The 17,194-nt window shown below is 40.0% G+C and overlaps 1 protein-coding gene across 1 annotated transcript; it reads right to left on the bottom strand.

The window, feature by feature from the left end:
- Positions 1–1,105: 1,105 nt before the first annotated feature.
- LOC112274816 (phosphatidylinositol 4-kinase alpha 1) lies at positions 1,106–14,564 on the bottom strand. The gene is made up of 26 exons (XM_024504587.3): positions 13,066–14,564; positions 12,251–12,616; positions 11,599–11,751; positions 11,053–11,223; positions 10,782–10,940; positions 10,465–10,592; positions 9,918–10,215; positions 9,609–9,777; positions 8,808–9,025; positions 8,438–8,596; positions 8,079–8,267; positions 7,403–7,834; positions 6,922–7,281; positions 6,426–6,640; positions 5,708–5,912; positions 5,492–5,616; positions 5,152–5,305; positions 4,738–5,004; positions 4,461–4,538; positions 4,281–4,334; positions 3,813–3,982; positions 3,237–3,432; positions 2,911–3,051; positions 2,372–2,580; positions 2,032–2,193; positions 1,106–1,708 (listed from the first exon to the last, which is right to left on the bottom strand). Exons 1-26 carry the CDS (start codon positions 14,158–14,160, stop codon positions 1,450–1,452), a joined length of 6,132 nt encoding a protein of 2,043 aa, XP_024360355.1. The 5' UTR covers positions 14,161–14,564; the 3' UTR covers positions 1,106–1,449.
- Between the last annotated feature and the right edge of the window lie 2,630 nt (positions 14,565–17,194).

Below are 17,194 nucleotides of genomic sequence, written 5' to 3'. Positions count from 1 at the left end.
AAGTAAGATACAAGTATTCCTTTAAAAATGCTACTTTATCAATCAATGATAAAAGTAAACAAAGATGGAATGATAATATAGCATAATGAACTAAAGATATAGATCAATAGATTGAGGAAATGAAAGAATATGAAGATACACAAATTTGGAATGCAAATATAGTGCCAATTTGAGGATTTACAACAAAAATAATACTTTTTAGTTTTGGTAAAAATAACATGTATGAGATTACATATGATGAGAAAAATGCTAACATGTTTTAGAATTAGACAAGGCTATAATATCCTTAGAAATTCAACATGTATTTTACGTGTTGTTTTGTAAGGTGGCATTAGATTTGCATGTTTTGAGTGCATGTAAATTTTATTAATTACCAACTTTGATGTTTTTGTATCATAGAATAATTGGAAAGAAAAATATAAAACACTCAAATGTTAAATGTAGAGAACTGCTAAGTAGACACCTTTTTCTACATCAACACCTCTCTTGCCATATGCCTTTCCATACACAATAAAACTCTTATTTATACTTAAAGATTTTAGAGTAAATATTAAGTAAATGATTCTCTAAATAAAATTAACAAGCTTTTTAAAAAAAAATGAAAGAATTGCATGAAATATATTATAAATATTTATTAAACTTACTCAAGAACAACATTCTAATAGCCATTGCGTACAAAAAAATTACCATAAATTTATCTTAAAACTTTTTGATATAAATAAGTTTTAATGCATGTATGTAGAAGTGTATTACATGAGGTGTCCACATGGTCAAAAAGGGATGTACACTAAGCAGTTTCTTAAACATATTATAATGTGGCTATAATAGAACATTGTCTATCTGTGAATGCGAAGTTAATCTATACGAAGTTAATCTATATGATAACATAATTGGTCATCCTAGGTACTAAATTCCTACAAAACAAATAAATAAATAAATAAATAAATAAATGCAAATATAATCAAAAGGCTTAGTTATTTGTTTAGGGTTCATAAAACTTTCATTCCAACAAACAAATAAACACCACCTTTTACATAAAAACACCATCTTCAACATAGAGACAATTTTCAACATGGAAAGTTTTCACCATTTCAAAGAACAAATATAAAAATAAAATCCTAATCTGAGTCCATTACTGCAAGTGATCATGATACAATCGTAAGCCATTCATGGCCTTACCGTTAGGAGAGTACCATAGCAAATAAATATAACACTCTTCAACCCTCACTCCTACCCTAAGCAACTATAATACATTGGACAGTAACTAAAATCAAATGAAGAAATGTCTACTTTTAAACGGTGCCAGCAAACTAGTACATGTACATGTCTTCAGTGCTGGGCCCCACACGGTGTGCAGTTTTATTGGTTTCTACAAAAGAATCATATATGCCATTGTCCGGCCAGTGATTGTCCGTTTGACATCTGTTAGAATCGAAGAAGGTATTAGTCTCATCTTTCAATACCCTGTTGAAGATATTGTATCAAATCATAGCCGGCTGTGCTCCACTTATTGTAAGCATCTGCACATGTCTGCATCATAAAATTTGCTGCCTCTCGCTCACTCATCTCGGGATGGAATCGTTTCCGCAAGTTCCCAATAGGATCACCCCGACTGAAGCAAGGGAGACCACTGTCCACCTGGAGAAGAACTGTGTTTACTATTCCATCCATGTGGTTCCTGGCTGCCAAGTAGCCCTTCACACACAAACTGCCACCATCCAGATCCATTCAACAAAAGCTCAGACATACTTTTGGCACAAGATAATCGGAGTCTCTTTTCCCTCACCTAAAGCACAACAATTGCATCATATGACCATGTTCATAGAATGTTATCATAACTGGAAGATGGTCTTACTTTTGATTCAACCTGAACATATTTCAACTTTTGATTCAAGTCCCTGAATTACGAAAAAGAAACAATAAAAACACTAAAGCTTTTAATCCTTGCATGTGTGCAGCGAACATAAACACAGTTGTTCACAAGATGACCTGGCTCATATGGAAGATGTCTAGCAGGTTAAATAGCTTTACCTAACGAAATGTTCCCAGGATTCGCTTTTCATGTTGCCTGAGGGATCAATGAGCTGAGTCATTTCGTGACTCAACTTGAACTGTGCACTCTCAAAACGCATATTCCCGCCAGGAGATGTTTCCAGAATAAATCCAAAGTCGATGTGGACAAGTCTCCCTTCACTAGAAACAGTACAACACAGGATTGTAAGAAACTAGTACAGACCATTAAAAATAAAATTTCCATCTTATAATAACATTTGTATATTTCTAGGGCACTACTTTATAAGTGCTGCACAAATAAAGGCACTTAAAGAAATGTCAGAAAATCACTGGCAGAATCGTAAAAGGAAGATAGTACTCGTCAAAAAGAAGATTGCCATTATGCCGATCTTTAGGCTGCAATAGAAGGCTTGCCACAGCATAGCCAGCACTGCTGACGATGAAGTTGTTCCTAGCCCTCTCAAAACCATCAGAGCCCACAGGACCATACTCTTGTAGATAAATCTCGAACAAACCACCATCTGTCATTTCTCCCATTTGACTCCTGCTCCGTGCATTTGGAACAACCTACATTTTATTTAGACACCGTCAATATTGCCTAGTTTGTTCAACTTCATTTCAGACATTGCAGGGACAGAAGCTGCACGAATAATATTCACAATTTGAGGTAGTTCCAGCGGACTTGGACCACATGACTCTTGAAAACATGACCTTGATGCAGTCACAAGTCACAACGTAGTCTCGTCATTGCATATTTTTGTAAACACATACAAATAACCCGAGATTCTCAGCATGAACAAAGCCCCATGTTCAATGGAATAACATATTTCAAGACTTGGACGAAAGTTCTGTGACAATAGAGAAGCTTCTGAGCAAAAAGCGACCAGATTAATGTACCTCAATAATTCCTCTCCCATAGCCTGTCGGAAGGACCCCGTATGGGAAAAGATAAAGATCGACACCGACCGCTTCCCAGATATCTTTCAAAAGGGCAATGACCTGCAGAGCCAGCACATCTTGTCGACAATCGTCTCCAACCTGCGTATTCCTCAACGATCCATTTTCTGCTATTAGAAAGGCCATCTGTGTCCAGCTGACGGTTGAGCAGCCAATACATTTCGCTTCTTAATCTAATTCCCAACAAATCGCACGGAATATAGGCATCTCCAAAGGATGTAATCAGCTCTCAATCATCAGTTTGATAACAGATTTAGATTATGAACCTTGAATATGCAGGCTTGTCGCATCAACTGATTGTGATCTCCGTCCTTGTTCACCACGTCAAATGTTATCATAATGGGAACCTTCGCTGCAGACTGTAGGGGGATACCACTTTCTAGCTCAATGCCTTTCACGAGTTTGTTAGGATCAGTAGGTAGATACAAAGCATCACTGTCCACTTGAATCTTTTCCAGTTCTCTGCACAGGTGTTATAACCATATTAATTAGTACTACTTGAGATCGTTGTCTGGATATAATACTTAATTATGAGTCTAAAGGAGAATAAAAATTCCAGTCTAACTGTTTTACTCCAGACGTGAAAGGACTTAGCTACAACCGGTGCCAGTTAGCACAGGATATTGTGAAAGGCATAATAATAGAAAGACGTGCCTATAAAGTCTTCCTCTTATGCTGTGGAACGGCCATTTACTGGCACTTTCTTGTGCGTTCTATGGAAATCAACATTATCATACAGTAGAAATGAGCATGAAGATCCAATTTCTATACAACCAAACTGACTAGGATTAACTTCTGGATCAAAATTCGACAGGTCGTGCTAGAAAAATACGATGTTTTACCTACGGATCGCTGCTCGACGAGATTCTTTAGGTAAGGGAAAAAGTACACCAGATATTGATGTGACTTTGTCAAAAAACTGAAATTCTTCATCATACACGGTGAATGCTTCATGGGTGAAGCTATCGATGATACGCTGTATCACTCTAGGGGCTATCTCGTACAAAGGGCTCTGCCAAAGTATCCAAATCCCCTTATTAATAATCATCAAGTTGTCAAATAGCCAAATGCCAACACAAAAGCTGTAGGTATGAAAGAGTGACACAACTGCTATTAAAACCTAGATTAGCTTTAAGTATTTGAAAGCTGACGTCCTTATGAAGGTTCTGTTCCCCCGAAGCAAATGAACTAACATAACTTTAGAGGTGTGGTACCCAATCAATAATTCCTGAATAGTAGTGACGCAGTGCAAGACAAAATGAGTTTATGGTACAGACACATTAAACACAAAACCTTGAGATTTTCTGTACCTTTACATTGACACCTTCCTTTCCTACTTCTTCTGCAGGTGGTGCTTCTTCACCCTGCAGTTTGAGCAAAGACATCAGAAACTCTCAGAGAACAAAAAAGTATGTATGTGTATAAGCATACACGTATCCATGTAAAACTTTAGCTTCAGTCTCAAACCATGGCTGATTGGCTGAAATTACCTGAAGCTGCCATATCAAAATATGAGCAAACAGGTTACTTCTTCGTGCAGCAACCATTAAGTAACCTTCCACCAGCCCCTGAACCCAAATACACAATCTCGTCAAGTAATGGCACTAAAATCAACTCAACAGTTCTGTGAGCACAGATCAAACTTATATACGGTTTTCAGTAACAAAGCATGTCGAAGGTCCAAAGCGTTGGACATTAAAATTCCAAAATTCGCCATACTGCATGACAGCCGTCTTCGAGAACTACAAAAAAGTAGGACATGATTACCCCATGATCGTAGCGTAGAGCCTGTATAAGCTGGGGCATGAAAAACGTGACTCGTTCAGGTGGATACGATTCCAAGACGCGGAGAACGTAAGCCATAACACGAGGGTGGCCTTTATAAGGTGGAGTAAAGAACTCAAGAGCATGAGTAATAGAGCATGATGCCCAGTGAGGAAGCCAGTTCAATACTTCTGAATCCTCTTTTACGACTGAAGGCGTAACAACATATCTTAAAGCCTGTGGTACATTGACTAAGTCAGGGATATGGGCCTGCATTAAGACAAGATATACAGGAGTGGTAAAGATTAGAAAAAATCAATCCCAATAGACTTTCTCACCAAGTCGTAATAAATTTAGTTAAGTCATTTCATCCGTAGGGATTACATTATATAAGTGAAAATGAGATTGAAGGCAGACCTGGACCATAGACGCAACCTCTGTCTTTAAAGAGAGAGCTCCAGGAAAACGGGCGACAAGAGCCAAAGCGATGCGTGGATCCACAGCCCAAGCTGTCTTCACATGGACTCCCCATGACTCTGAGTTGGGCTTAAAACGAAGTTGCATGTGGTCTCTGTAAATTTCAGGGTTTAGTCCAAAGCAGACCTCATCAATCTGCTAAGCACAACACAATTGAAAGAGAAATCGTGCAACAGGCTCGGTAACAAGATCACAGTGCAAATTGCCTCTCCTAATTTAACATACTAGCAGTATGAACCAAATGTGGCGCTCCAACATTATTGCAGAAATATGTGCCTACCTGAGAGGAAAAGCCCATGTCTCCAGTCTGTCCGCTTCGTGTTGACAAAGTAATAATAGAAGCTTTCTTCTATCTCTGGCAGCTGAATCATTATTTGCCTTTTCCCAAACAGGATGATTACTCACCTGAAAAATGATAAAAATCGAAGAAAGTCAATCTCCAACTTCGACAAACATGTAAAAAGGAAAGAGTTGGATTTAAGAATCAAGTGATTACCTGCGTCTGTGTGGGACTTCTTGGCGAAGACAAAGACCCGTTTCTTGACGACCGCCTTAACACTTCACTATTGCAGACACCCTCAAAACTGTCCTGTGCAAGAAATTGAGCAAAGATAGCAACAGCTTGAGCCTCCTCCTTTGCCATACCTTCGATGGGGATCTGATACCATCCAGGCTCCACCGAAAACCAACCAAATGCAGCTCTGTGAACACATTTACACACACATCATGGCATGACTTCAGTAAAGAAGTTTTCAAAACCTGTTGTTTTAAACAGGTCTCATCACAAGTAGATTGTATTCTGTCTTATCCAAACTAAAAGTGCATTTTGGATACCCTCTTGTAACTGGCATCAGTATGAACAACATTTCTACTAGCATCATATGTTGACTTCATTGTTGAATTCTACTCGCAACAATAAAGCCAACATCAAACCTTGACAAATCACAATAACTTATCATATTCCTTTACAATCAACAAAGGAATGTCACAAACACATTAAAAGGGGTTCAATCTTAATTTAACCAACAACCACATGACCATAGAAGCATCTCATTGTAAGAAACTATGTGACCCTCAAACCCCAGAAAGAGGTCACAAAGAACGCCAATTAAATCTACTTGGTGTACATTCTCCCCTATCACAATTACTGAGGACCCTCAACAAGCTCTATTATACATCAAAATTAACACCACAAAACTCCTAAATTTGCAAACCTGTAAACGTGATCGTGCAGCAAACTTGCTCCAAAAGTTTCAGTACAGTAGCCATTCGCACTTGAACACTCACAAAGCTTTAAGCCCAGAAGTAATAACGTAAAGAAGCTGCCAGCAGCTGCGGGATGTGATGAAAAATGGTTTGAGGTTTGCATTGAACCTTGCATCATGCGAAAGATTAAAAGCAACTGGTCACTTCCAGTGTACTTAACCACCTGAAAGACCACCAATTAATCAATAATAAATAAACCATTTCAAAACTCCCCAAGTGGTCACACAAAAATGAATCACCGCCAGCTAGAGAACGGTTACAAAAATAAGCATTCACACCTTCAATTCAGATAGGACTCATTCTTGAAAACAACTTGTGACAGAAGATCCTGATTCAGAATATTGAGGATGATCTTCGTTAATTAGCTAACATTCAAGAGGCTCGTTCAAATATTGCTACATTTTGCTTCGATCCAATTGAAATGGTACTGCCATTCAGACTCACCTCAAAACGGTCAAGCATAAAGCCTAGCCATAGACGATGTGCCATGATTCCCTCCACAGGATCACGAGTACACGGGGAGTTGGAGATCCCAGCTGTCAGGTGAGGACGCAGCACTGCCGCAGGACCGGAGTTGTCAATACCCGCAGCAAATAGGCCCCGCCTGCTGGCAACAGTCCACAGCCAGGCATCCACAAGTTCCGCGAGGACGAGTGACCCAAGCTGAGGTGCTGCTGCTAAAAGCCATGTCCACACAAAAACACCCGTTTCCATCACCTCAACTGTAAATAATTGAGCCGGACACCAACACAAAAGGCGCAATAGCTGCAAGGCACCCTCTGGAAGTACATCTGCACTAGCTTCCTGCAAGAAGGAAGTTTCCCATTTAGTCGCAGATTAAATACGTAAAGCTAATGAAATGTGGAGATAATTTAGGGCTTATTTCAAGCAAAAATGAATTCCGTTCTGTGAAGTTGTACCATACCGTATCACAAAGAAGTAGGGCGGAAGCCTGCAAGCAGGTGGCTCTGAACTGATCACCATCAACAGGTTGACCAAGCTGAGAGCTTGTTAAATAGTGTTGCATTTGTTGCACATAACGAGCTGTCAAAAAGGTCACCGCACCACTCTTCTGTTTCAAATGACTTGAGTTGTGGAACCCAAGTTGAATTGATGTCTCTTTAGACTGTAATCCATTAGTGAGAGGAAGTCCACCAAGACTCCCATCAAGAAGTCTTTTCATGCTCACTATCTCTACGGATTTCACATTAGCACTACTCATACCATCTCCTGCCGCGGCTGCAGAAGCTGCAGCTACAGCCGGTACATTTTCTGTACTAAAGTTGTGTGTATCACATTCTATGCCAGAAAGCAAAGTAGCCACCTTTTGCCATGAACCCACTCGCCGAATATATTCCTGAAAGAAATATCAACGGTTAATGCGTTAAATTGTTAGTAAAAGTGAAGCACCAAAGCCACAAGAAATAAGGCGTAGTTAAATCTGGCTCATGACATTTCGAAGGCTTGATCAGAATCAAGAAAACGTTTGGACTTTTTGGGAAGTTATTATGGGTGTAAACTTTTGTGCATTCTGTACCAAATCGGTCAAATTGAAAATTATATGCGATACATCGAAAGTAAACTCCAGTGAGGTGCAGTACCTGCAAGAGACCGTGAGTAGTGCAGGGAGCAATAGCGAGGGCACGGGTGAGCCACTCTTTTATACGTGGATGAATGTGGTACATCGTTGTGCGAGAGGATAGATTAGACCGGCTCTCCCCTGGGCGAGCTCCTGATTGCTCAGATAAAAGGCGAAGAAGTGCCTCCAAACATTGGCCGTTCCACAGCACCTAGACAACAGTTTTTGAAATTCAAGACACAGGGTGCATAGAAAAGGTAATATAACAGCTATATCTTCAAAAACTAGAAGGGGCTCAGGTAGCACCAGTCTTCAAAAAGAAAAGACACTTTCAAGGTTAAGAGGTATTTTTATCAAAATCTTCATTGGAAAGACACCAACCTGAGGAAATTTTTCTTTGAGCTGGATAAGAAGTTTGTCAGCAAGTTCGCGTACTGACTCCTCGCGATGTGTCCCATACTTGATAAGAAAACATGCATGACTAACCAGCACTCTCTCTTTCTCGACCACCTCAGCACCACTTGTTGCAACTCTATTATCCTGTCACAACGGTGGAGGTCGTCAGTATGAACAGTAATTCTTGACAAAATGCACTTATATCTCAGAATAATAATTATCCGTTAGGAGCTGGACATAGATTAAACTATCAAAAGTACATTTCTCATAAGAATTCACCAATAATATACAACGGTTACGCCTGCAGGAAACGAATAGCAGTGGGAAAGAGTTAACATGTTATGTCTAGGCATACCAGCCATGCCAAAGCAGCATCGAAAGCAGAGTGGACTATTGCTGTAAGACACTGATGCAGATCGGGTGACAAGTTTGTACTCTCCAAGTATTTAAATACACTAGTCAACAGACTAGTGTAATCCAGATCATCATTATGATTTTTTATTACACCACCTTGCTGACTTAACCGCAAGATCTCCAAATTTGCAACAGCTAGCAGGTAAGTAGCCTTCACACCTGAGAAGACACCACTGAAACGATTGAGAATCATGCATGAGTTCAGAATGCGATGAACAAGCCATACATAACAACACTGTCAACATAACCAACAATCACATAGGATGCGAAGTATTAAATTGGGACTGATACCACTGTTCTTCATAAATGATTTTAATGATTTTAAGAATCATTAAAATCAAAAATCAACATAGTGAATAAAAACACTCAATTTTTTTCATAAAACATTAGAAGAAAACACGAGACTACTAAGCTAACACGACTCTCAAAAATACTCCAGATCTCTAGCGTTGATCAACTGGAACTCCAAGCACCTCAATCACTGCACTGCACACTTAGGCTGCATTTCATTGAAATGAAAAATGAAAACAAAGTCCCTCTTTTCAAATCTTCAACTCACATCTGATGAGTGGGGCAGCTGCGTAACTCCAGGCTCATACTGCTAGTTTAGTTTATTATGTTACGCTAGATTACATAATTAGATAGACAAACCGAAAATACTTCCACAAGAGAAACCAGCATTGTCACCAGGCTGCTGAAAGAAGCCCCTGCAAGTCATATGACAAGAAACATAAGAGGATACCTGAGAGATTGCCCAATGATGCGACACTTAACCGTCCACCTATAGCAGCAGAGAGAAGGCCACGTTGCACCCCAGAACTTCTTTCAGTCCCACTCCCTTTCTTAGTCTTCGTATTGTATAGCGCAACCAGCTCAGCTTCATCTTCCAGCCACTTGATTGATGTCACCACCTAATCACAGCCTCCACATGGTCAATGCAACTTCTTTGACCCTTAAAAATAACGGGGAGTCCCACCGAGCAGATGGAAAATAGTGCAAGTATTAAATGGTAAGAGAAACAAGAAAAGAACTGCTCATGAATTTGACTTACAAGTGGCGGAGTACACAGAGCAAGTTGATTGACAGCACTCAACCATTCCTCATTCAAAGCATCTGTGCCTGAAATTGATTGGAGAACGTTGTGGCTCCTACTTGAGGCCATAAACCTCGAGCATGTATTAAGCTGCTGGGTTTTCTGAATAGGTGGAGCTAAACCGTAAAGTGCAATGTAGAACCACAAGTTGCGGAACAGCTTCTGCAATGAATTGTCTACATCTTGAATAGGTTGTAGATCAGAACAGACTTCTGCAACTGCGGGAAGGAGAGGCCCAAGATAAACAGCCCCATTTCTGTAAACGAAAACTGCATCAGACCTTGAACAGTACAGTAAGCACCCAAAAGTACACAAGGTTGACCGTATACTAAAAGCACACAGAAATAACTCTTCACTACGAGAATCATGAAGAGCTCATACTCTAAACATCTTCCGCTACATAACATCAAAAAACCTCATCAACAATTTACCGTGAAAACATTAATTCTTAGAAGTGAATTCATTGATTACGGACACCTTCACAATCATACTGTAATCCACTAACCTGCTAGGTTTTGATTCCACAAACGAGCTGACATCGAAGCAAAGATTCAGAAGCCGCTGCCGATAATCCGAACGGAGCGTTGGTTCTTTTAAGCCTTGTGCAATGAGCAGAAAAGCTGTAGGCAGGGTCTGCAGACAAGACCCAAAAGCCAATGATATGCGATTGAGAATGAAGATCTAACAGAACCAAAGTACGTTGCTCACCAAAATGATTAAGGCGCTGCGACCAAGAATGAACAATAGCAAGGAAAGAAGAACACTGGAAGACAGTAAATGAATTGCAAGTCAAATGCACATTGCCCATCGGAACCAGAACACCTGCTCGAGCTCCATTTTTGCTTCACGCGTAAGGCTGTTGCTTTCTGGGGAACCAATTGCAGCAAGTTTCTTCAGATAGCTCATTGCCAGTAGGACCACAACCTCTCTATATGGCTTTTCACAACCCAAGCAAGCCATCCGTGCCACCGCATCAAGAACCTGATTCACAAACAATATACATTGCATAAGGATAAGAACAAACTCAGTTAATTAGAGATAAGATGTGCGCAGATGTATCCTTGCACCAAAACATTTGAAGATCAATCTTCACCTTTAAGCGCATAAGACTAGGAGCAGAAGCATCGCCCTCAGCCAAACTCTCCACAAAAAGCGGCATAATCAAATCTACAGCCTCTGGTTTGTCCAGCAGAACCACCAAATTTGCAAGCAACGGTATTACGTTCAACTGTGTAACTACCACTGTCTGCTTGGACTTTTTCTCCTGTTCACAATACAAGGCCATCACCAGGGTACAAGAGTAAGAAATTTAATGGGGACTGATATTTTTTAGGAAATTTTATTTATTTATTTATACACGTGTGTGTGTGTGTGTGTGTGTGTGCGTGTGTAGTTCCATCTTGGAACATTTTGTCAAGCTTTAAGTTTTGAGTGAGCAGTACCTTAACAGATACTCAACATCTAAACAGATCAACCACAAAGCAAACAAACCTGCAAACCCTCACAGAGAAGAGATAATACGCACATATTCCTCTGAAATATAGGCTGGGACCCAAAACATTTATGCAGTAAGTACACCACTTGGGACCAACTTAGATTTCAAAGCAAAAGAGTTCTTTGTTTGTACAAATGCACTCACCCGTTCAAGACGTTCCCGAACATACGCGGCCAGCGACAACAGAAAAGACTCTATGGCAACTCTGTCCACATCCCAGCTGGCTTCGATGAGGTCGCAGGCTATCTTGGTGACGCTTGCAGAAACAGTTCCCTGATGTCCCGCCAAGGTGTCAGCCTGTGCGCACTCTTGTCAGCAAAGCGCTTTCATACGAATCGGTTAACGTAAATCAATTAATGAGGGATTCTTCGTTGTGAATGGAACTGAGGAAATCTTCCTAAACTTTTCGTAGAAACACAACACTCTGCTCATTTCATACGGTTCATACGCATGAAAAACCAGTAACCTGAAGACAATCACTTCATTTACAATACTAACCGATAAACGGCCACTAAAATGACTAATATAGGTCCCCTCCAAGTATGCTCTCCCTTGATTCGTTAGCTGTGAAAGTGCTTGAAAAAAGCAATTAAATGCTAATTCAAGACGCCTCATCTGGCAAACCTACTTGAATATTCAGCAATGCAGTTAATTTCCATGTGGTAAAAGAATGTACTTGACCCATGAACGCTTCTTCCATCAGGATTAAATGTATACAACTATGACGACCATTGCTTGAACAAAACAAGAGTCGGGACTCAAGAATCATTTAGCAAGACTACCAAGTTCTGCTTACTTGAGAACACGCTGCCAGTACAAGTGACTTGACTCGTAAGAGAAAGATCCTCAGCATTTGGCTCCCTTGTGAAGCACCTGTTTTCGATACTCCAGACAGAAGGGTCCCAATTAAATATTCGCACGATCGCATCCTTCGCCAAGGCGATGCTATGCACGCATCTGCCGCATCCAGCAGAAATGTCAATGTCTCTTGAATAGAATTTTGAGAAGATTGGCGATCTGCAGCACTCTTTAAGGGCCTCCCCTCTGAATCTGATTTCAGCAGCATGTTTATCACGGCGGCGGCGGCTTGTGAGGCCTGCAGCTTCATATTCATCTTAGCCAAAAGAGGCATGCCATCGACAGGCCACTCACGTTTTCGAATCTGTAAGAGAGATTTTTGCAGAAACATACCCAGAGTGTGCGCGTCAGGAAATTTTAAATGAATAATAACGAGAACATTCTCCACGTAGTTTTAAGTAGAAAAAGGATCGACTTATAAAGCTTGTGCTAACAAAGATACAGGATTGTCAGCTTGAAAGATTGACTACATGCTAGACTTAGAAAATCAATTGCGTACTTAGTTCGCATCAATAGTTTCATACACGAATCTCGTGGGACGAATCCACGACATACTGAAAAGACAACAATATTATTTGCGATCGAAATGCAGATGCAGTTTCAGGTGCATGAGGCTGCTACCAACTAGAAGTAAGGGAGGGTTGTGTAATCGGCAAACGATGAAAATCAGCGTCTTGCTCATAACCTCAACAAAGAGATGGCTCATGAGAATCAAGAGAATGTAAAGAACAATCAACAAAGGAAGAGACGTGCCTTTAAAAGTGGTAGGAGAGCTCCCAGATGATTCATTGCCATAACTCTCATCTGCGACACCAGCTCCTCATCCATGTCATTTCTCTCCAGGATTTGTACAAACAAACGGAAACCAAGCTCCTGTCTCTCCAATACCACGATCGATTCTCCTTCTAACGCGGCAAGAAGTTGTCGAGTGCGCTTGTTTGCTTCATGATTTTCAACGTACTCAGAGCTACTAGTCCTGCTACCGTTGCCGTTCATGTGAAGGAAACCTCCGGTCATATTAGGCTCTCTTCCGGGTGTTCCTCTGGGTGTAGAGTTGGGGGTGAAAAAAGCGTTGGCATTGTGCCTGGGGCTGTCATCCGCAGAGGTTGAAATCCTTGAATCAGAAGCGCCGTCACTCATGTATCCTTGTCTGAAATCCTTCATCGAGTTAGACTTGCCGGTGGAAGACGATGACGAGGACGAAAACATTAACCGTATAGGCGAACTCTGAGCAGATACACTTTGACTCGAAGTACTCCTGCTTGATGCATCCTTCAGTGTCCACGGAGGCAGGATCCAATGCTGTAAAATATATCTTGCCAGAGAATCCGCATCCATGGAAAGTAAAGGAGGAAAATTTGATGCCAGAGCTGCGACCAAGGATCGAACAGAAAATAAAGAAATCCACCTCACAGACTCGGTACCATCTTCGCTTCCCTCTGGGAGATTTAGGATAAAGTCGGTAAGTACATTGCTCACAGAAATTGTGACGTCCGGCCATCTCACGGAAATATCAGCTAAATAACCGACAAGCTCCGTGAAGTAGCCATCAAAGCTTTCCTGGGTGAACAAAACAGGCCACGCCTCGTTCCGTGAAATGTTAGGAATTGCAGCAACGAACCGCAGCACGAGCGCCAACAATTCACCAAGATTTTCGGGCTCATTCGACCGCGACAAATACCTTGCGACAGCCAGAATCCCATTCACCTGCCGAACCGTAGGCCGAAACCCGGCATCCGCGAAGCTTTCGAGCGACGGACACTGGTCCCGCAACAAAGAAATCCCGTGCGAAAGCACATTACAATCCTCCGCAAGAAGGTCACACAGCTCCGTCAATGCCTTCTTCATCCTGTCCGCCTTGAATCTCCTACGCTACATGGCCCCTGACCCTACCCCGTCACAACAACAAAAAAAAAATACCACCAACCCTGCCAAGCGCCCGGATCACTCACTACCAATGCATCTGATCAACGCCGCGCGCACGATCCTCCTCACCCTCTATCCTCGCCCTCCACTTGGTCACCAACCTCCATACCACAATCCCGGTTATCGTGCAGCTCTTCATATGTACCGCCTAAACAAACGAATCACACGGATTTCATTTCTGGTGTCCACAAACACTCCTACCCACGCGTACCTGAGGCATCGGCAATGGCCATGATCGAACACCACTGCGCCCAGCGATGAGGACGAGGAGGATGAAGAGGAGGAAAGGTAGAGGAAGGGCAATACGAACATCACCCAAGCCCCGCAACATCACCAAAACCCTAAAGCCAATGAGAGGGGCTGTTTTGGTAGTGCCAACTAGGACTATATTTGGTGAATTATACACCCTCCCGCCATTCATTGCCCTCACCTGCCATTTTGACTTTTCTTCTCTTAGTCTACCCCACCCCCTTCTCGTTGCCCCCCACTCTCCGCCCCTCCCCCCCTCCCCGATCTATACGCTTCTGGTACTATGGCGTCATTACGGGTATCGTACCTCTCAACCGAATCCGGTTACCAATCGGGGCAATCATTGATGATTAATTAATCGTGCACTGTGCCTATATTTAATCCTAATCTCCTCCTAATCCAGTTCCATGTCCGTTTAAGGCTTTTAATGTGTTGGTGTGAGCTCTAGGTAGAATGCAACGTTCTACTCTGTGAGTATTAGTCTCCTCGGGGGGTGGGACATTTATTAAACCAAAACTGACACGACGAGGTCATGATGCATTTTTTTAGAATTGTGTTGATTGGAAATCTAATTGGGTAAACAACAAAATGTCTCAAACATTCATATTGATTACAAAAAGTATAATATTTTGGGAGTGCCTAATGCACAATATAAATAAATTAATTAAATCAAGGCAATCTATCAATCAATCAATAAGTCAAAATTTTATACCGCAGTATACAAGGTTTGAGTAAAAAGAGTGTATTGAAGGCATGACATGATGAAGAAGGTAAGTGTAGTTCTAATTCATTGCAAGATGTGGAAAGGTTGTCAATTGGAATAAGACCAAACAAGTGACTTGTCTTCTACATTAATAGAAACAGTCAATAAATGCAGGATTGTGATGAACAAACACTGATTGTTTCTTGTTATGTATGTCATAACAATGTGCTTTTGAAGTAATACATGTCAAACTTGTGCAAAATATTAATTGCATTTGTTTTTCTATATGGAAAAACAACACTTCAAACATTATGTTTGGTGGTTGGTTACACAAAGAATTCAAACACTGTAGAAAAATATCAACTCTTGCTACTTTCAAATTTACTTGGTTGCTATAGTTTGTGCAGATTTTAGTTAAACACCATTTAGAAGAAAATTAAAAATTAAAAATTAAATCCAACATTAACCTCAACAAACAGCCTCACTTTCAGAATCAATAAATTATTGTCCTTAATTTTATTGCATCATTGGCACTTTAAACAAAGGTAATATATTACAAGATTCTAATAATGAAAATTTCATGACAATATTATATACAATGTGATATCTATTTTGAATATGTTATATTACATTTAAAAATAAATAAAGAAAATTATGCTCAATTAGCAAAAAAAAAATTTGTGATGGTTTTATTCTGCATCACAATCAATAGAAGAAACGGGTTTCTTATTATGTTTGAAACATACAAGACAATCAGTCTTGAAGCAAAAAAATATTAATAAATCATTTGAAACTAAATATCAAGATAAATTAATGAGACATTCATTTTGAAACACACAACTAGTAATGTTATTAAGTGTTGTTTTACGTGTATTAACCGGTAAATATCCATTCAATTAGGTTTTATATTTTGCATTCTATCAAAATAATATTTATTATGTCCAATTGAAGATTAAGTCGTAGAATTTTTATAAATGAAACATTTTTAGAACTTAATTCTTTTGTTAAAGATAATATTATGTTTTATTGTGTTTCACTGGAAGTTGCACAATCCCATGGAAGATTCACTGCTTTTTCAATGGAAGCATTCAGTTATTAAATTACTGTAATAGATCATTAAATAGTTTACAGTTAGGTTTCAGAGTATTTTCTTTTACTTTGATTAAGCTATTGCATTTTGAATTATGATCGTTGATTTAGATTTTTTTTTTTTTTTTTTTTTTTAAATAGAAAAACTACTATAACTTTGACATTAGAAATTACTTCCTAAAACAAACGATTATCATTTACATCCTAAATTAAACCAAAACAATTAATTGGAAATTGCTCTCTTCAGGATATTCATTTGTAAATAGATGAATAAATAAATAAATACTCGTCTGGAAATTACATTTTGCTGAGAATAGTTGCTATCCTCTACAAATATGCCATTGCTGGCTTTTTATTTTATTTGTATTCAATTTTTCCCACAAGTCGAGTGGAAAATGCTCTATTAAGCGTGTTTAAAGTTATTACATAATTAAAGTTATAGATTGTTTAAAAAAGAGATAATAAGTCAATCAAAATCAAGACACTTTCGCAAATTTTCATTTATCCTTTTACAACTACAGGAAGTGGAATACGTTCATGAAGATAGTATATATTATTGTTATTATTATTACACATAATAAAGCAACTAAAGGCACTTGCCACTACCCACATTGATACAACGAACGTGTAGTAGAACCACGCGGAACTGCCCTCACCAAAAGATGGGGATGAATGATCCACAAAATGAAATGAATGAATTTTGTCCAATAAGTGGATGAACGAGGAGACAGGGGTAGGACGAAGAAGGGCGACGAAGGTGGAACGTTGGGCCTTCGTCGTCATCTTCTCTCCGCGCTCCTTTTGCTTTTGCCTTTCCTTTCTTTTTGCATCGCGGTGTGTTCTCGTCCCCATCCGCCAATTGTACCGTGCTCGTGAGCTGCACTCAGGCTTTCCATGGAAATTGATCGCTCCACA

This window comes from Physcomitrium patens, chromosome 22 (assembly GCF_059467195.1).
Source record: "Physcomitrium patens ecotype Gransden chromosome 22, ASM5946719v1, whole genome shotgun sequence".
Classification (NCBI taxonomy): Eukaryota; Viridiplantae; Streptophyta; class Bryopsida; order Funariales; family Funariaceae; genus Physcomitrium; species Physcomitrium patens.
The sequence above is the reverse complement of the archived record's forward strand: the minus strand, read 5'-3'. Positions and strand labels throughout refer to the sequence as shown.

Excerpts from the sequence above, each read along its gene's own strand:
- LOC112274816 (XM_024504587.3), bottom strand. The coding sequence starts at position 14,160 with ATGAAGAAGGCATTGACGGAGCTGTGTGACCTTCTTGCGGAGGATTGT. Across the intron at positions 5,617-5,707 it reads GAAGTCCCACACAGACGCAG|GTGAGTAATCATCCTGTTTG; the intron begins GTAATCACTTGA and ends ATCATTTTTCAG. Across the intron at positions 5,005-5,151 it reads AGGTTGCGTCTATGGTCCAG|GCCCATATCCCTGACTTAGT; the intron begins GTCTGCCTTCAA and ends GTCTTAATGCAG.